The sequence below is a fragment of the Bactrocera tryoni genome, unplaced genomic scaffold (genome assembly GCF_016617805.1).
Source record: "Bactrocera tryoni isolate S06 unplaced genomic scaffold, CSIRO_BtryS06_freeze2 scaffold_125, whole genome shotgun sequence".
Lineage (NCBI taxonomy): Eukaryota > Metazoa > Arthropoda > Insecta > Diptera > Tephritidae > Bactrocera > Bactrocera tryoni.
In genome coordinates this window covers 8,661-25,544 of record NW_024395840.1, presented here as the reverse complement: position 1 = coordinate 25,544, position 16,884 = coordinate 8,661, and the positions used below count along the sequence as shown (strand labels likewise).

Genomic DNA, 16,884 nt, shown 5'->3' with positions numbered 1-16,884 from the left:
GATGACATTCTATGTTCTAATTAGAACAAAAGGACAAGAGAAAGGCGCTCGCGCACCTTTTCGTTGATACGACGTCGACCAAGCAGCATCGCTTTTCGCAGCCTCGCAGTATTCCGGTTCCCTTTCGTTACCCGCGTTTATATATTTAAAGTTTTAATTTCATATTAAAGTGATATTGTTAAACATTTTCATCATTATATACATATGTATGTTATATATATGTATATATGATATATACATATATTTAAACATTTAAACCCCTGTTTAAAACTAATTTTATAACAACTCTTAAGTGAGTTTTCAAATAAAAGGTTTATAACGATTTGCGGAATTTGTGCATTTTGGTTTTTCTTTAAAGGAAAGTGTGAGTGGCCTAGAAGGTGAGTATGTGTACATGGTCCTTCGAGCCATAAAGAAAGGCACTGTGGCTAAATAAAGTCAAAAAAAAAATAAGATTTCGGAAAAAAAAGTTACTAAAAATCTTAACGTGTGTGAAAGTGCGGTAATAAAAACCGAAAAGGTAACAATAAGTGACAAAACTAAATAAAAAAAAGCAAACAACAAAGCAAACATATCTGCCAAAAACCAGTTTTGGATACAGCAAGACAGTGAAAATAAAATATAGTTCATACATATATACATGTACAAGTACTGTGGTACAAAAAGTGCATATATATGAAAAAACAAAAAAAAAGATAAATATTAAATAAAGTGCTGTGCAAAAAACATACGTATACATATATAATTACAAAATAATTAAAAAATAAAAATTTAAAAACATAAATTGCTGCGTCTAGGCCACCACAAAACAAATATAATAAAAATTGAATATTAATAAGTTTTTGAAAAACCATAAATAAATAAAATAAAGGAACAAAATTTTACAAAACTTAAAAGAGTTATCCAGTGGGAATAGTGCACACATATAAAACAGCAAAAAAAATTATAAATAAACTAACATTTTAAGAATACGGTGCTGAAAAAAAAAAATTTAATAATAATAAATATAAATATTAAAAATTCATAAAAGCCATAAATCGGGCGCGCTCTAACTATAAAAATACTAATAATTATAAAACAAATCGGGCGCGATATAATAAAAAAAAAAAACCAACATAACAACCAACGCATACCTACATGCATACATACTCTACAAAGGAGGAAACAGGAGCAAGAGGACACTAAACAAAGGAGGAAATTAGGAAAGGAACCTTAAACACAGGAGGAAATAGGAGAACACTAAACACAGGCGGAAACCGAAAGCGGATAATATTCCCAAAATTATATAAATACATACATATATGTACTATATTCTCCCCAAAACTCCCTTGAGGCGAGACAAAGTAAGTCGTTCAATTTTTTGTGCACATATGTAAATATGTATGATATCATACGGTTTTATCAAATATAAAACCTATGTATATAATCCGTTTGAACAATTTCTAAACGGGAACAAAATATAGTTGAAAAAATATATCATCCGTATATTTTTATAAATATATAAATACAAAAGGAAATCATTTACTGCCTCCTAAGCTTACCCTTGTGTATACAAACACACCCACTACAACAGAAAACAAACATATTATATTCAAGCATTTACTTGCAAATCTTCCCAGCAATACCCCTTCTGTTTCTTCAAACAGTAAGCAGGATTGCATAAAATAGGTAAGCGAAAGGCATAAAAAGCAAAATTTCCAATGCGAGAATAAATACAAACATACATATTTACATATGCACTTACCCAAAGCATACTTAAAATACATAAATGCAACAAACATAAATTTGTACTTACAAACACATACAAACAAATTAATATTAATATTAATATATATATTAACATTAATATATTGAAGCACATACTTGCTAATCCGCAAGTGCAGAGGCTAATGACCTGCACTTTGTTCATTTTCTTTTCTCGTTATATTCTAATCGCGCAAACATAAGTACATATACATATACATTAGGATGATTCAAAAAAAATTTTTTTTTTTTTTTCAATTGGTACTCGCAAAAATAGGTTCCTAGACACCTCTAAGAAAGCCTCTCCAAATATGAGTTTTTAATTGTAACGGGAAGGTCCTCCGCCTAACGGTTTTCTATTTTTTCTATTATCAGATAGAAAAATTTATATCTCGCTTCCAACTACTTGAAAAAATATCTTGTCAATTAGGTTTTGTAGGAAATTGAATGCTCTAAAATATGGTGGTATTTTTTCGTAAACCCAACCGTTTAAAAGATATTAACGGTTGAAATTTGACTATTTTTGGAAAAATTCTTTGTTTCTTATTAATTTTATAACTCAATGAAAAAAAATTATTATGAATGATAAAACACATAGTTTTGTAGGAAATTTACTGCTCTATAAAAATGGTCTACTATGATTTTTCGATTAAGTTAAGCGTTTACGAGATATTCATCGTTAAACATCAATGCATATTAAGGTGGATCAAAAAAAAAATTTTTTTTTTTTCGTTTGGTACTCTGAAAAATAGGTTCCTAGACACCTCTTAAGAAAGCCTATAAGTTTCATCTATTCATAATAATTTTTTTTCATTGAGTTATAAAATTCATAAGAAATGAAAAATTTTCCCAAAAATAGTCAAATTTCAACCGTTAATATCTTTTAAACGGTTGGGTTTACGAAAAAATCATAAGAGACCATATTTTAGAGCATTCAATTTCCTACAAAACCTAATTAACAAAATATTTTTTCAAGTAGTTGGAAGCGAGATATAAATTTTTCTATCTGATAATAAGAAAAAATAGAAAACCGTTGGGCGGAGGACCTTCCCGTTACAATTAAAAACTCATATTTGGAGAGGCTTTCTTAGAGGTGTCTAGGAACCTATTTTTGCGAGTACCAATTGAAAAAAAAAAAAAAAAAATTTTTTGAATCACCCTAATATACATATATGATATACATACTGTATACATATATTCGTTATTCTTTTAGCATACGTTACATACCCTGATTTAGGGGGTATATCCGAAACATAAAATAACAAATCTTAAATTATTAGAAGCTGCGATAATAGCTAATTACAAAAAATAAGCGGTGCGGAATTTAAAAAAAAAAAAAAAAAAATTTAATAAATAATAAAATCTTATGAACGACAAATATATTAGTACATACTTATATAGTACGTACTCTAAGCCCGTATAGGCAAATATTATTTAACAATATCTCCTTGTTCTTTGTATTACACAAACAAGCGGGATTAAATACCAACCAATTTAGCACATCATATGCACGTCAATACGCACATAGCGAGCACATATATGTACAAAGGTTATTGACCTCGTATACCGTCTGTACGAGTACTTATATACAAGGACACACGGATAAATCCGTAATATAAAATATATAAAAATAAATATAAAATCGCAACTATTTAAATACAATAGTGCGGTTAACAAAAACGATTAACGCGTATTTGAGTAAATTTACGGGAATAACAACTCTTATTTACTTAAAAGAGTTTTCGGTTTTCGGTATTTATCAGAAATATCTCATCAAATTTTAATTTTAAATTCTTATTTATTCTAAATGAGCACAGATTCAAAAGAATCTAAATCAGGTCAGTTTCTTACCATTCCAAAAATGGCTGACGACGATAAACAAAGCACACCTGCAGAAGCTACACGCTCTAAGCACGGTACAAAGCAAAAGAGATCAAAAGATCATATAATATCGAAATTTATCACTGAAAGTGATAGCTTTATAGGATATTGCACACGGTTTCAAGCTTCCCCTATTACTGACATTACGGAATCAGTTTTAAATATAAAATTAGAAAGTGTTAACAATCTATGGGCACGCCTTCTGGCAGCGTACGATACAGTACTAGATACTGACGACGCAGAACTCCCAGAAAACACAAAAGCTTCGGCGACAGCCAAGTGTGATAACTGCCGTGATCAGTACGAGTTGACAAAGGGAATGATAACTGAACAAATAAGTTTAGTAAGGCCAAGTAGAGCCACTACTCCCCCTCCCAGAGTAGTTACAACCCAAAAAAAAAGACCTAGATAAAGGCATGTATCTAAAAGTACCAGCTTGTGATACTGAAGTTTTCAATGGATGTTATGACCAGTGGCCGTCCTTCCGGGACATGTTCACTGCTGTTTATATAAACCATCATAAACTTTCACAAGCACAAAAGTTATACCATCTCAGGTATAAAACAAAAGGGAAGCAGGCAGTATCGTCAAGCAATTCGCTTTAAATGACGAAAATTTTAAACTGGCTTGGGAAGCACTTGTCGAAAGGTACGAAAATGAAAGGGTTATGATAGAAAACCCAATAAAACTTTATTGCATTTGCCAAAAATCAACAAGAAACTAGCCAGGAATTTCAAAACTTACACTCCACAGTGACAATTGTTTATCAGTGTTAAAAACACAAAATATCTCCACAGAATCGTGGGACCCTATTATAGTAACCATTTGCGCAGAAACACTGCCTGATGCTGCGTTACTACGATGGGAACAATCACTAGTGGAAAGAAAAATAATGCCCACCTGGCAACAGATGAAAACATTCCTCACTGCTCAATACGAGATAGCTGAGCGAATAGACAAAAAAACTATAAAGCCAAAAAGTCATCAAAATGAGTCAAGTAAAAACTTGTTCAAACCCCAAGCCAGTAATAACATACAATATAATAGACACGTTAATAAAAGTCACACATTCGTGTCAAATCAAAGTAGTCAATGGCAATCATTGTGTGAACTCTGTAAGGGAGGTCATAAATTAAGATCTTGCGAGAGATTCAAAAAATTATCCGTTTCAGATAGAAACAATCTGGTCCGTCAACACAAACTTTGCATAAACTATCTGTCGAATTCTCATATGACAAAAGAATGTGAAAGCAAATTCAATTGTGTATACTGTCAACGAAGACATCACTCATTGCTTCATGTTACCAATTTTCAAAATGTGAAGAAAATCATTTCAAAAAACCACGGGTTAGTCGCTACAACTACATCAAGTAATCCCGAAACCTCAAATCCCGAAAAAGGGAAGAACAACCATGTTGCTCTAAAGCAGCAAAAATTCAAGCGCTTCATTCAGAAAATGAAAGCAAAATTCTTTTACCCACTGCGGTCATCACCATTGAACATAAAGGTGATTTATTCAAACTAAGAGCGTTAATAGATCAAGGCTCTCAAAGATCCTTTATATCATCAAAGGTTCAAAATCGGCTAAAATTGCCAATAAAACATTCCAATTTTCAAATTTCGGGAATGGGCGGAAGAATTATTCAAAATTCTAATAAAATATGCCCAATCACCATAGTTTCTCCAAATGCGGATATACGAATAGATGCACAAGCCATCGTTCTACCGCAACTTACAAATTTGCTTCCAAGCTATGAAGTAAATAAAATACACTGGGAAAAATGCTCACATCTCAAATTAGCAGATCCCAACTGTCATACCCCATCACAAATCAACATATTATTAGGCAGTGACTTAATACCTCAAATAATTCTTGAAGGTATAGAGAAAATCTCCAATAAATTGTTAGCCCAAAATACAATCTTTGGGTGGATTATAAGTGGCCAAGTCACGGAAAAATAAATTCTTTCACAACACAAGTGGAAGATATCACAAACGAATACTTAAATAATGAACTTAAAAAATTCTGGGAAGTGAAGAAGTACCCCAGATTACCAAACTTTCAGAAGAAGACCAGGCATGCGAAGCCTATTACCAGTCCACAACAACAAGACACGAACATGGTCGTTATGTCGTGCGACTGCCATTCAAATCCACCTTTCTAGAAACTATAGCTCTAGGCCACTCTAGAATCTCAGCAGTCCAGCAATTCCTAAGCATGGAAAAAAGCCTGACGAAGAAAAATGAGCTAAAATCAGCATATGATAATGTGATGGAGGAATATCTTGACCTCAATCATATGGAAGAAACTGTACCATATGAAAAAATATCCAAAGGTAGATATTTATCTTTTTACCTTCCACATCATGGGGTAATAAGACCAGATAAAATCACAACGAAAGTACGAGTGGTGTTCAATGCCTCAAAGTGTACGAGCTCAGGCAAATCACTCAATGATGTATTATACACAGGGCCAATATTACAACCTGTTCTCTTGTTGCTAATACTAAATTGGCGCATGTTTAAATACGTTTTTAACGGGGATGTTAAGAAAATGTATAAGCAAATTCTGGTGCATGAAGATGACCAAGATTTCCAACGCATAGTCTTCCACAATTCAATTAATAGTCCAATTAGCGGCTACAAACTTAAAACAGTTACCTTTGGCATCAACTGCGCACCCTATTTAGCCATTAGGACATTACATGAAGTTGCAAAAACTTGTGAAACAAATTTACCTTTAGCAACTTCCGTGTTGCAAACTCAAACATATGTGGATGACATTTTATCAGGTAGCCACAATATATCAATAGCGTGCGAATCATTATCTCAAGTGATCAAAGCACTAAATTCAGCAGGTTTTCCCCTAAAGAAAATAACCTCAAATCATCCCGAAATAATCAAAGATATAAGAAAGGAAGACTTATTAGATACTGACTTCCTTAAATTCGAAAAAGCTAGTACAACAAAAACACTAGGGATTCAATGGAATGCGATAACCGATCAATTCTCATATACAATTGAGTCAATATCTGCAATGTCCGCCATTACAAAACGACAAATCCTTTCCTCGGTGGCAAAACTTTTCGACCCCGCAGGATGGCTTTCGCCAATAATGATTCAAGCTAAAATTCTCATTCAAGAATTGTGGCAAGATGGCACTGAATGGGATGAACAGGTAAAACCTGTACGTTTAACAAAATGGGTTCAATTTGCTAACAACCTACATACTATATCAGAAATTCGAATCCCTCGATGGGTAAATTTCACCCCTAACATTAACGCAGAATTACACGGTTTCTGTGATGCCTCTGAAAAGGCTTATTGCGCAACAGTCTACATACGCACTCAGTATGATAGCAAAATAACTTCACATCTTTTGGTAGCCAAAGCCAAAGTTGCACCTTTGAAGACACTAAGCCTGCCACGGCTTGAACTAAATGGTGCTCTTCTGTTAGCAAAATTAATTTCAATAGTTCAAACCCATCTAAAATTAAACGATCACAAAATGTATCTCTGGTCAGACTCAGAAATAGTTCTAGCATGGTTGGAAAAACCACCCTATACTTGGAAGACATATGTATCGAATCGCATATCACAAATCTTAGACTTAGTTGGCTCAGCAAAATGGCAACATGTTGCAAGTGCAGATAACCCAGCGGATCTGGGGACAAGAGGTTGCAAACCACTTCACCTCACCAGCACTACACTCTGGTGGAACGGTCCCACATGGCTAACAGAATCACAAGAATTCTGGCCAAAGTCTCCTGCTCGGAATATCATACCTCCGGAAAGTCGGAAAATAGAAAATTTTCATATCACTCCAGAAGAGGATGATATTCTCCAAAGATTTTCATCATTTCCTCGAGCACTAAGGGTAGTCGCTTAAATGCACAAATTCATCCATAAACTTAAACAAAAGGTGAAAAGGATATCAAACGATCCTGACATACAACTAACATATTCCGACTTGCAACATGCCAAGGTCAGTCTAATCTTGTATACACAAACTCGCTATTTCAGCAAAGAGAAATCAAAGTTGCTTGAAAAGCGACCTCTTGAAAAGGGAAGCTCACTTCTCGTGTTAAACCCATTCCTGGACGCTAAGGGATTACTACGGGCAAATGGAAGACTAGCCAACTCCAGCCTTAGTTACAATGAACGACATCCTATCATTATCCCAGAGAAATCCCGTTTTACCTACTTATTTCTAATATATCTCCACCAGCTTACACTGCATGGTGAGCATCGCTTGATGCAACAAATGGTCCGACAAGAGTTCTATATACCGCGACTAAAGCCACAAATTAAAAGAACCATTTTCATGTGTAAACAGTGTACTATGTACAAGCACAAAATGCGTACGCAGATCATGGCAGCCCTACCACCTGAACGCTGCAACTATGCTTTTACCCTTTACCATCACTGGGGTTGATTTTGCTGGACCTTTCCAGATAAAGGCCTCAATGCTAAGGTCTTCCTCATTTAGGAAAGGGTATGTGGCTGTCTTTGTATGTTTTACAACAAAGGCAGTACACCTCGAGCTATGTTCGGATCTGACTACTGCGGCTTTTCTTGCAGCATTTGCCCGCTTTGTCGGACGGCGCGGATTTCCTTCAAAAATGATGAGCGACAATGGAAAAAACTTTGTCGGAGCTCAAAGAGCCACGGAAAAAGAGTTTTTACAATTCATGAAAGAAGTATCCCCCGAAATTGTCAAAAAATATGCACCCCAAGGGATCGATTGGCAATTCATTCCCCCATGTTATCCTCACATGGGCGGACTCTGGGAATCAGCAGTAAAGAGCTTTAAGTCCCATTTAAAGAAAACGGCTGGTAACCATAAATTCAATTATGAGTATTATGAGTAAACTCATTACTCACTCGTTTCGAAGCAGTACTAAACTCCAGACCTATCTCACCACTGTCGCAAGATCCCTCCGACTTCACAGCTTTAACCCCAGGGCATTTTCTCAAAGGAGCACCCATTCTGGCCATACCTGAGCCAGGCGTGGAGTCGCTATCCTTATTAAACAGATGGGAACGAATTAAAATTCTCCATCCTGACTTCAGCCGCCGATGGAAGGAAGACTACATAAAGGACCTTCACAAGAGATACTGGTGGAAAACTCAAGAAAAGGCACCAAAGCTTGGAAACAACTTCATTACGGTTCCGACGGTCATGTTCGAGTAGTTGATCTCCGCACTCAAACCGGAACGCTAACCAGACCGTTCGTCAAACTATGCTTTCTACCAACCGCCGAAGATAAAGAAACGTAATTACCGAAACCGCAATGTTAATAAATCAATAAATCGATAAAACATATAAACCGCTTACCAAATCGAAACCTCGAATAACATAAATGACACAAAAGACTTAACATAAATGTCTGATAAAAAAAAATGACATCCTATTCATGCCACATATCGTGGCACAAAAGTCCATATTATTGTAAATTTACCAATATCTTTCTAATATCATCATTTCTCTCACAGAGTAATATGGACGTGGATATGGCATCATCGTCAACGCCAACCATGCGCTCGGCAGTTTCCGCCCCTCGCTCCGAAGCTGCCCCAATAGCAGCACCCCGGACCAACATGGCACCGGCAGCGCCTCGAACAACAACAGGCGCCACCGCGACAAAGCCTCCGCGTCGAAGCACGCCAGGATTACCAGCGGATCTGCAACGAATTCGTTGTCCACTATGCCGCCGTCCGCATCGGCTATCGCACTGCGGTATCTTCAAAGGCATGCCGCCGATGCAACGCCAGCAGGTGGCACAGGCGCACGGGTATTGCCTGAACTGTCTGGCAACTTCCCATGCAACTCAGGAGTGCCCATCAAATAATCGTTGCCAAATCTGTGTGCGGGCTCACCATACGCTGTTGCACCGCACTACCAGACGCGACTCCGGGCGACCACCGGCTCCTCGCACCAGCGGTAACGTCAGGCGTTCTCACAGAACGCCTGTGACGGCTTACCGCCGGCGTGGACACTCTCCAGCAGAATCTCGTTCCTGGCGCCAAAACCGGACAACGTCAACACGGCGCCATCAGCTTAGGCCGCAATCCCGGCGGTCAACAGGTCTCAGCAGCGTTATAGCTACGCTACAGCAACTACAGCGGCTTCTAGGCTAAATACTCGCCTAGGGGGGCCGGGATGGCTAAATGAGTAGCGACGTCGCATCAGATTTACATAATTTCACCACACCAAATCACATTAACACACCCACACGCACATGCACCAAAACACGATGACATTCTACGTTCTAATTAGAACATAAGGACAAGAGAAAGGCGCTCGCGCACCTTTCGTTGATACGACGTCGACCAAGCAGCATCGCTTTTCGCAGCCTCGCAGTATTCCGGTTCCCTTTCGTTACCCGCGTTTATATATTTAAAGTTTTAATTTCATATTAAAGTGATATTGTTAAACATTTTCACCATTATATACATATGTTATATATATGTATATAAGATATATACATATATTTAAATATTTAAACCACTGTTTAAAACTAATTTTATAACAACTCTAAAGTGAGTTTTCAAATAAAAGGTTTATAACGATTTGCGGAATTTGTGCATTTTGGTTTTTCTTTAAAGGAAAGTGTGAGTGGCCTAGAAGGTGAGTATGTGTACAGTTAGTTAATTAATTAAACAGTAATCAATTTGTGAAAAATAATTTTCAAATCATTTCATATATGTATATAATTGCAGATAAACGGATAAAAATATAAGCCAAAAGGCCGGCATGCCGCTGTAAAATCGAAGTAGGTCTCTGAGTATAATTTTCATAAAATGCTCAGCTCTGATCACGCGCCACTGTTAAGATTTCTCCTTCTTAGCTAGCTATGGTGAAATGCACTCATCGCATTTTGTTAGCTTTTGACAGTTCACACTCTTCCGTCCGTTGTCCGTTGTCCGTTGTTGGACCTTCTCTATAATATACGTTCTCTGCACAAACTGTCCTTCTAATTTCGCTTGATGTACAGCGTATTAAAAAAAATACAAATGTAGTACTCACTCACGAAGAGTACAACCATATACTTTTCTCACTCTATGTGAGAACAATAAAAATGCTGTGGTATCTACTCCTGCCCTAAGAAGTATACTGTACAGCAAAGAATTAGTGCAGTATTTTTAACACTACTGTACAGGTCTGTTAAGCTAGATATGGGTACATTCATGTAGAAGTCTAGTATGTACATATGTATAAATTATTAAAACACTTGTTGAGTTTTAATCTTTTTTATACTCTCGCAACAAAGTTGCTAAGGAGAGTATTATAGTTTTGTTCACATAACGGTTGTTTGTAAGTCCTAAAACTAAAAGAGTCAGATATAGGGTTATATATACCAAAGTGATCAGGGTGACGAGTAGAGTCGAAATCCGGATGTCTGTCTGTCCGTCCGCCTGTCCGTCCGTCCGTCCGTGCAAGCTATAACTTTAGTAAAAATTGAGATATCATGATGAAACTTGGTACACGTATTCCTTGGCTCCATAAGAAGATTAAGTTCGAAGATGGACAAAATCGGACAACTGCAACGCCCACAAAATGGCGGAAACCGAAAACCTATAAAGTGTCATAACTAAGCCATAAATAAAGATATTAAAGTGAAAATTGACACAAAGGATCGCATTAGGGAGGGGCATATTTGGATGCAATTTTTTTGGAAAAGTGGGCGTGGCCCCGCCCCCTACTAAGTTTTTTGTACATATCTCGGAAACTACTACAGCTAGGTCAACCAAACTCTACACAGTCGTTTTCTTCAGACATTTCCATATACAGTTAAAAAATGGAAGAAATCGGATAATAACCACGCCCACCTCCTATACAAAGGTTATGTTGAAAATCACTAAAAGTGGGTTAACCGACTAACAAAAAACGTCAGAAACACTAAATTTTACGGAAGAAATTGCAGAAGGAAACTGCACCCAGGCTTTTTTTAAAAATTGAAAATGGGCGTGGCATCGCCCACTTATGGACCAAAAACCATATCTCAGGAGCTACTAGACCGATTTCAATGAAATTCGGTATATAATATTTTCTTAACACCCTGATGACATGTACGAAATATGGGTGAAATCGGTTCACAACCACGCCTTCTTCCAATATAACGATATTTTGAATTCCATCTGATGCCTTTTCTGTATAATACGAGTATATACATTAGGAACCAATGATGATAGCGGAATAAAACTTTACACAAATACGGAATTTGAAAAATATGTAAATGACGTATAATGAAATCTCGATTATCACTTTATCATGCGAGAGTATAAAATGTTCGGTGACACCCGAACTTAGCCCTTCCTTACTTGTTAATTCTCTTGTTTACACAAGAGCAGCCGTTTGTATCGGTCGAGTTATTACAACTGATTTGCTTAATAAAATATTGCGACGACTACGCCTAAATACCTGACTCTTTGTTTTACCTGTCAGTTGCTGCACATGTTTTGCCGTGTGACTTGCAAAATGCAATTCGGCAATTTACCTCTTGCTTTTCCGCTGTAACGATGTTGTTGTTGTCACGCGCTACCTAGTCGACGCTTCGTCATCAGTATCGGTGGGAGAGTTGTTGTTACGCTATTTCCACACTCAAACCTGCCGACGCACCGTCAGCAATATCGGTGGGAGTGGAGTGTTGACCGGATACGTGTTTGCCGGTGTTAACCACCCCACTCTTGAAATGAAGGCGTCCTCGGCTTCTTTGATGACTTTATTCAATATCACCATGCTAGTTCGTCTTCGTTTCACTAAGATTGCTCCAACTACAGAGATGACAAATAGGAGCAAGAGAAGTGCGCCCCCTGATTGTAATTAACGGGCGTTAACAAGATCATGCAACCTCGCTATGTGCCTAATGTTCCTCACATTTACTTTCTGTAAGTATGGTAACGATAGTAAACTAATCTGTTTGGTGAAATTTACATATTGTGCACGTGCAGCTTCGGGATGCGATCGAATAGTTTTAGCCCAGTTGACGTAGGTCGTAGTGTTTACCATAATCTCTGAATCAAATGTTACAAGGAAAGTTCCCTTCGTTAGTTTCGCCAAGTTCTGGGATTGTATAGACGCTGGTTGATCGTTGATTACCAGGATGCCATTATCAACTTCCTCAATAGCGGGAACGTTATCGGCGGATTTTGACTTACATTTTGCGGAGTGTTGGTTAAGTAGTTGTAGTGTACAGGGGCTTTCCTTCAGAGGCTGACAAAAGTTCGCCGCTACAGCTTCCTTGCAGTTGTAGAGTGGAATGTATCTACCATTACATTCAGCAATAACGTCTGTTTCTAGAGAGATAATTTTCCCGTCATGGATCACTGGCAGCAACTTTACATTATTACAAAATCTGTCTATTTTTGGGAATTTAATAACAAAGTAAATGCAATTCGTATCTTGAAATATCTTAATTTTAGAAATGGACAATAAATCACTTATGCTAATATTTGCTGAGTGTTCAGCAGCTAGCAACCCATTGATCTCCATACCATTTAGCAGGATAGGGTTGACGATATTTAACCTGCCCAGAGTGATTGACGTTAAAATGGTTTCCAATTCCATTATAACTGCTCTATTTCTGGCGGAGGCTAGAGAAAAGAGATCCCGTATCTATTTGAGTGATTTTTGCATTTTGTAGTAATTTGTTTACTGTCACTGTCAATTCGTTTATTTTCTTTTGTGTAGCTGAATTTATCGCTCTTTGTTGTTAGTTTGTTTCTAATATGGCATTGGTTCTGGTCACGAGCATTTTAAAGACGACGGAGTCTGGAGTCCCTGTTATGTATTTAAAAGCAGTCCCCAGAATATTTATACCTCTAGCGTACCGATGGTGTATTTTTATTGCGTCCAATAGTTGCAATATTTCATTAGCGTCGTTCTCTAATAGTCGTTTAATATGTGATTGTGGGAATTGGATCAGTAGTTCGTCTGTCTCCTCAGCTATTGTTTCGAATGTTGATAAATTAGTTCTATGAAATAGAAAGTCATGCTGCTCATAAACAGCTACAGCTCCGGATGTAATTGGAATGTAATTAGAGTTGGTATAGTCGAGAATTCCCGCGTTAGCTCGAAAGCTTAACGAAAGCAGAATGATCCTAAGGGCGACAGAAGGGAGAGCGGTCAGTGTCTCAAATTATTTTTGTGCACTTTTCGTTCATCAATTATAACAAATGTCCCAAGATCCTTTTGGATTACTTTTTCGATGTAAAGTTTTGAAAATTTGTTTCCTATTCTTTTATTAGTCTTCACATAAACTTTATCCCCTAGATTATACTGTCGTGCTTGTCTATTTTAATTATTTTTTTGTAAATCTTTCTGCTGAATACGTGTAAGTCTAGTTTTTATTTCCCTTACCTGTGCGGTTGTACTTAGCTGTGGCTAGCAGAATTAGCTCAATTGTGTTAGCGATACCAGTCTCAAGCTTCTGACAGCAGGCGATTTCCGTGAGGGTACTGTGGAATCTTTCTACCTGACCGTTCGTCGTACTATGGGCGGGGGGGTGTTGTAGATTTCGACGCCAAAGTGATTTTTAAGTATAGATTTAATGGTTTCTCAATTCAAAGATCTCTCATTGTCACAGACCAACACCTTAGTATTTCTGTAAAAGTTGTGAAATTCGTATATGGCTTCTTTAACATCAACTATGGCTCTAGATTTGATTGGAAATACTATTGCAAACTTTGAGAACTTGTCTATTGATGTTAGGAAATGTGTCTTATCGGTGGAATAAACGTCAACATGAAGGATTTCTCCGGGATATTCAGGTAAAGGAGTCGATCCTATTTCTGGGTTTGGGGGATGCCGTTGGTATTTGGCCTCGTGGCATATCTTGCAATTAGAAATTATTTCCCTCAAAATTTGGCGTATTTCGGGGAAATAATAACTTTCAAGGACTTGTTCCTGGTTTTCGCGGAGTGACCGATAAACTCGGTTATGTTCAATTTAAAGTATCTCGCGCTGGTCATCTTTGTTGAAGACATCTATTACCTGTTTGGTGGTATGACGGAATTTGGCGGCCGGATATGCCGTGACCAGCTCATCTTGAATCTTTGCCAAGATCACACTGCAATTCACACTGCAAGCCGTTCACAACATTTGGGTTGACGCATTGTTTTATAGTTTTCATCAGTTCCCCTACGTTATTGAACGATATTCGGTGCCTCATTCGGGGTTTAAATATAATTTTCGAGTTAAGCGTTGTGGAATTTCCTTCTTCAAGGACTATTTGATTCCGAAAACAATTTATGGGGTTCTTTACAGTGGGGATTGTTTGAGACAGCGACTCTTCGCTATTCGCAGCCATGCTTGCCGAGTCCATGTCGTGGTCTAATGCATTTATATGTTGTCGGGAGAGGGCGTCTGCGACGAAGTTTTCCTTACCAGGCTGCGGTGAAAACTCTTCAATAAAGGCACGCCATCTTTTCATTTTCGCATTCGGATTTTTATCGGATAAAGCGAATGTGAGGGGTTGGTGGTCGGTGTAAATATTCAAATTCTTTACGCCATACAAATAGTTACGCAGCTTTTGTAGAGCCCATACAATTGCCAGCAGTTCTCTCACATTGGTAGCGTAGTTCTCTTCGGTTGAAGAGAGGGTTCTGGAAATCATCGTGATAGGTCTTCCATTCTGTGACAGAACGGCGCCTATAGCATAAGAAGAGGCATCTGTAGTTAGATCAAATGTTTGCTTGTACTCAGGTTAAATACGTCAATACGTCTTCTGATGCAAGGATTTTCTTAATTTTATTAAATGCATTAAGTGCTTCTTCATCAAGAGTAGTTTGAATTTTCTTCGACTGATTAGCGCCTATATTTCCGTTTTCCCCCCTTAGGTACTTCGTTAGAGGTCTCGCAATCGAGGCATAGTCCTTTATAAACCGTCGATAATATCCTGCTAATCCTAGGAATGAACGCAGAGCTCTTAACGATTTTGGGATAGAAAATTCTAAAATGTCTTTGACTTTGTCTGGCATGTTTTGATTCCCTCCTTTGATACGGTAAAGCCTAGAAATTCAACACTTGCCTGAAAGAACTTGGATTTTGCATCGAAAAGTTTCAGTCAGGATTTGCTCAATGTCCTTACTGTGTTGTTCGGCAGTTTGGGAGAAAATTATAACGTCGTCTATGTAAACATGGCACGTTTTCCCAATTTCTTCTCTAAGGATATCGTCAATCGCCCTCTGGAAAATGCTAGGGGCATTTTTCAGGCCAAAGGGGAGCCGACAAAACTCGTACTTTCCATTATTAACTGAGAAAGCCATTTTCTCCCTATCCTTTTCCGCAAGTTTGATTTGGTGAAATCCTGATTTAAGATCTATTGTCGAGAAAAATCCAGCATTTCCCATGTTTGCCAAGATTACAGAGGAGTCCGGAATTGGGTATTTATCGTTTATTGTCTTAGTGTTTAGCTTTCTAAAGTCAATTACGAGTCGTGATCGCTTGTTGCCCCTTTCGTCTAAACCTTTCTTATCTACAACCCAAATTGGATTGTTATAAGGGGAACGGGATGGTCTAATGATTCCGTCACGCAACAGATCTGATATCTCCCTATTGACAAATTCCGCAGAAGCAATGGGGTATGGGTAACTTTTTGAGTAGACAGGTAAATCTTCCACGGTCCTTATTGTACCTACAATGTTGGTATTGTAGGGCAGTGCTTCATCTGGATCAGCGAAAACTTTAGCATGACGCTTTAGCAGTGTAGAGATATCAATATTGTTGTCCGAACAGTAGTGGTACAAGAATTTTTCCTTTCCACCGTCATAACTCAACGTACCCCTCTTCAGGTCAATACGACCATTTACCTCTTTTAGTAAGTCAAATCCTATAATGCCGTCAAAAGTTTCTAAACTGGGTAGGACAAAGAATTCAACATTCTTATTTAATATATTTATTGTACATTTTTTGTTTATTATGTCGGTACCGTGGATGGATTTAGCAGTCAAAGGGTTATTCACAGGTTTTATTCCCTTTAGAGCGTTAAGGTGCTTTACATAGCTCTTTGCAGCACCGGTGCCGATTAAAAATCTTATTCCTCTTCCCCAAGCGTCCTTTCGACATAGGGCAAGAGGGACTTAGTCCTAAAAAATTAACGTCGTCCTTTGGTTCGTCCGGGTCATACTCAGCACTCTTAAGTTCTGCGTCATAATATTAGCCATCATAGCCGGTATCACTCCAATATTCACTTTCTGGTTCATATTGGTCCTGGGTGAGATTGTTGATACGCTGAACTTTTTGTATTGGCAGCTGAT

General features: G+C 37.6%; 1 protein-coding gene across 2 annotated transcripts; it reads left to right on the top strand.

Moving 5' to 3' along the window:
* The first annotated feature begins 302 nt into the window (after positions 1 to 302).
* On the top strand, positions 303 to 9,867 carry LOC120780050. 2 transcript variants are annotated; one of them, XM_040112321.1, is made up of 2 exons: positions 303 to 380; positions 9,121 to 9,867. In XM_040112321.1, the coding sequence occupies exon 2, from the start codon at positions 9,127 to 9,129 to the stop codon at positions 9,763 to 9,765; it is 639 nt and encodes a 212-aa protein (XP_039968255.1). In that variant the 5' UTR covers positions 303 to 380; positions 9,121 to 9,126; the 3' UTR covers positions 9,766 to 9,867. The 2 variants fall into 2 exon arrangements, with proteins under 2 accessions (XP_039968255.1, XP_039968254.1); XM_040112320.1 differs by lacking the exon at positions 303 to 380 and adding an exon at positions 8,673 to 8,900.
* Positions 9,868 to 16,884: the final 7,017 nt, after the last annotated feature.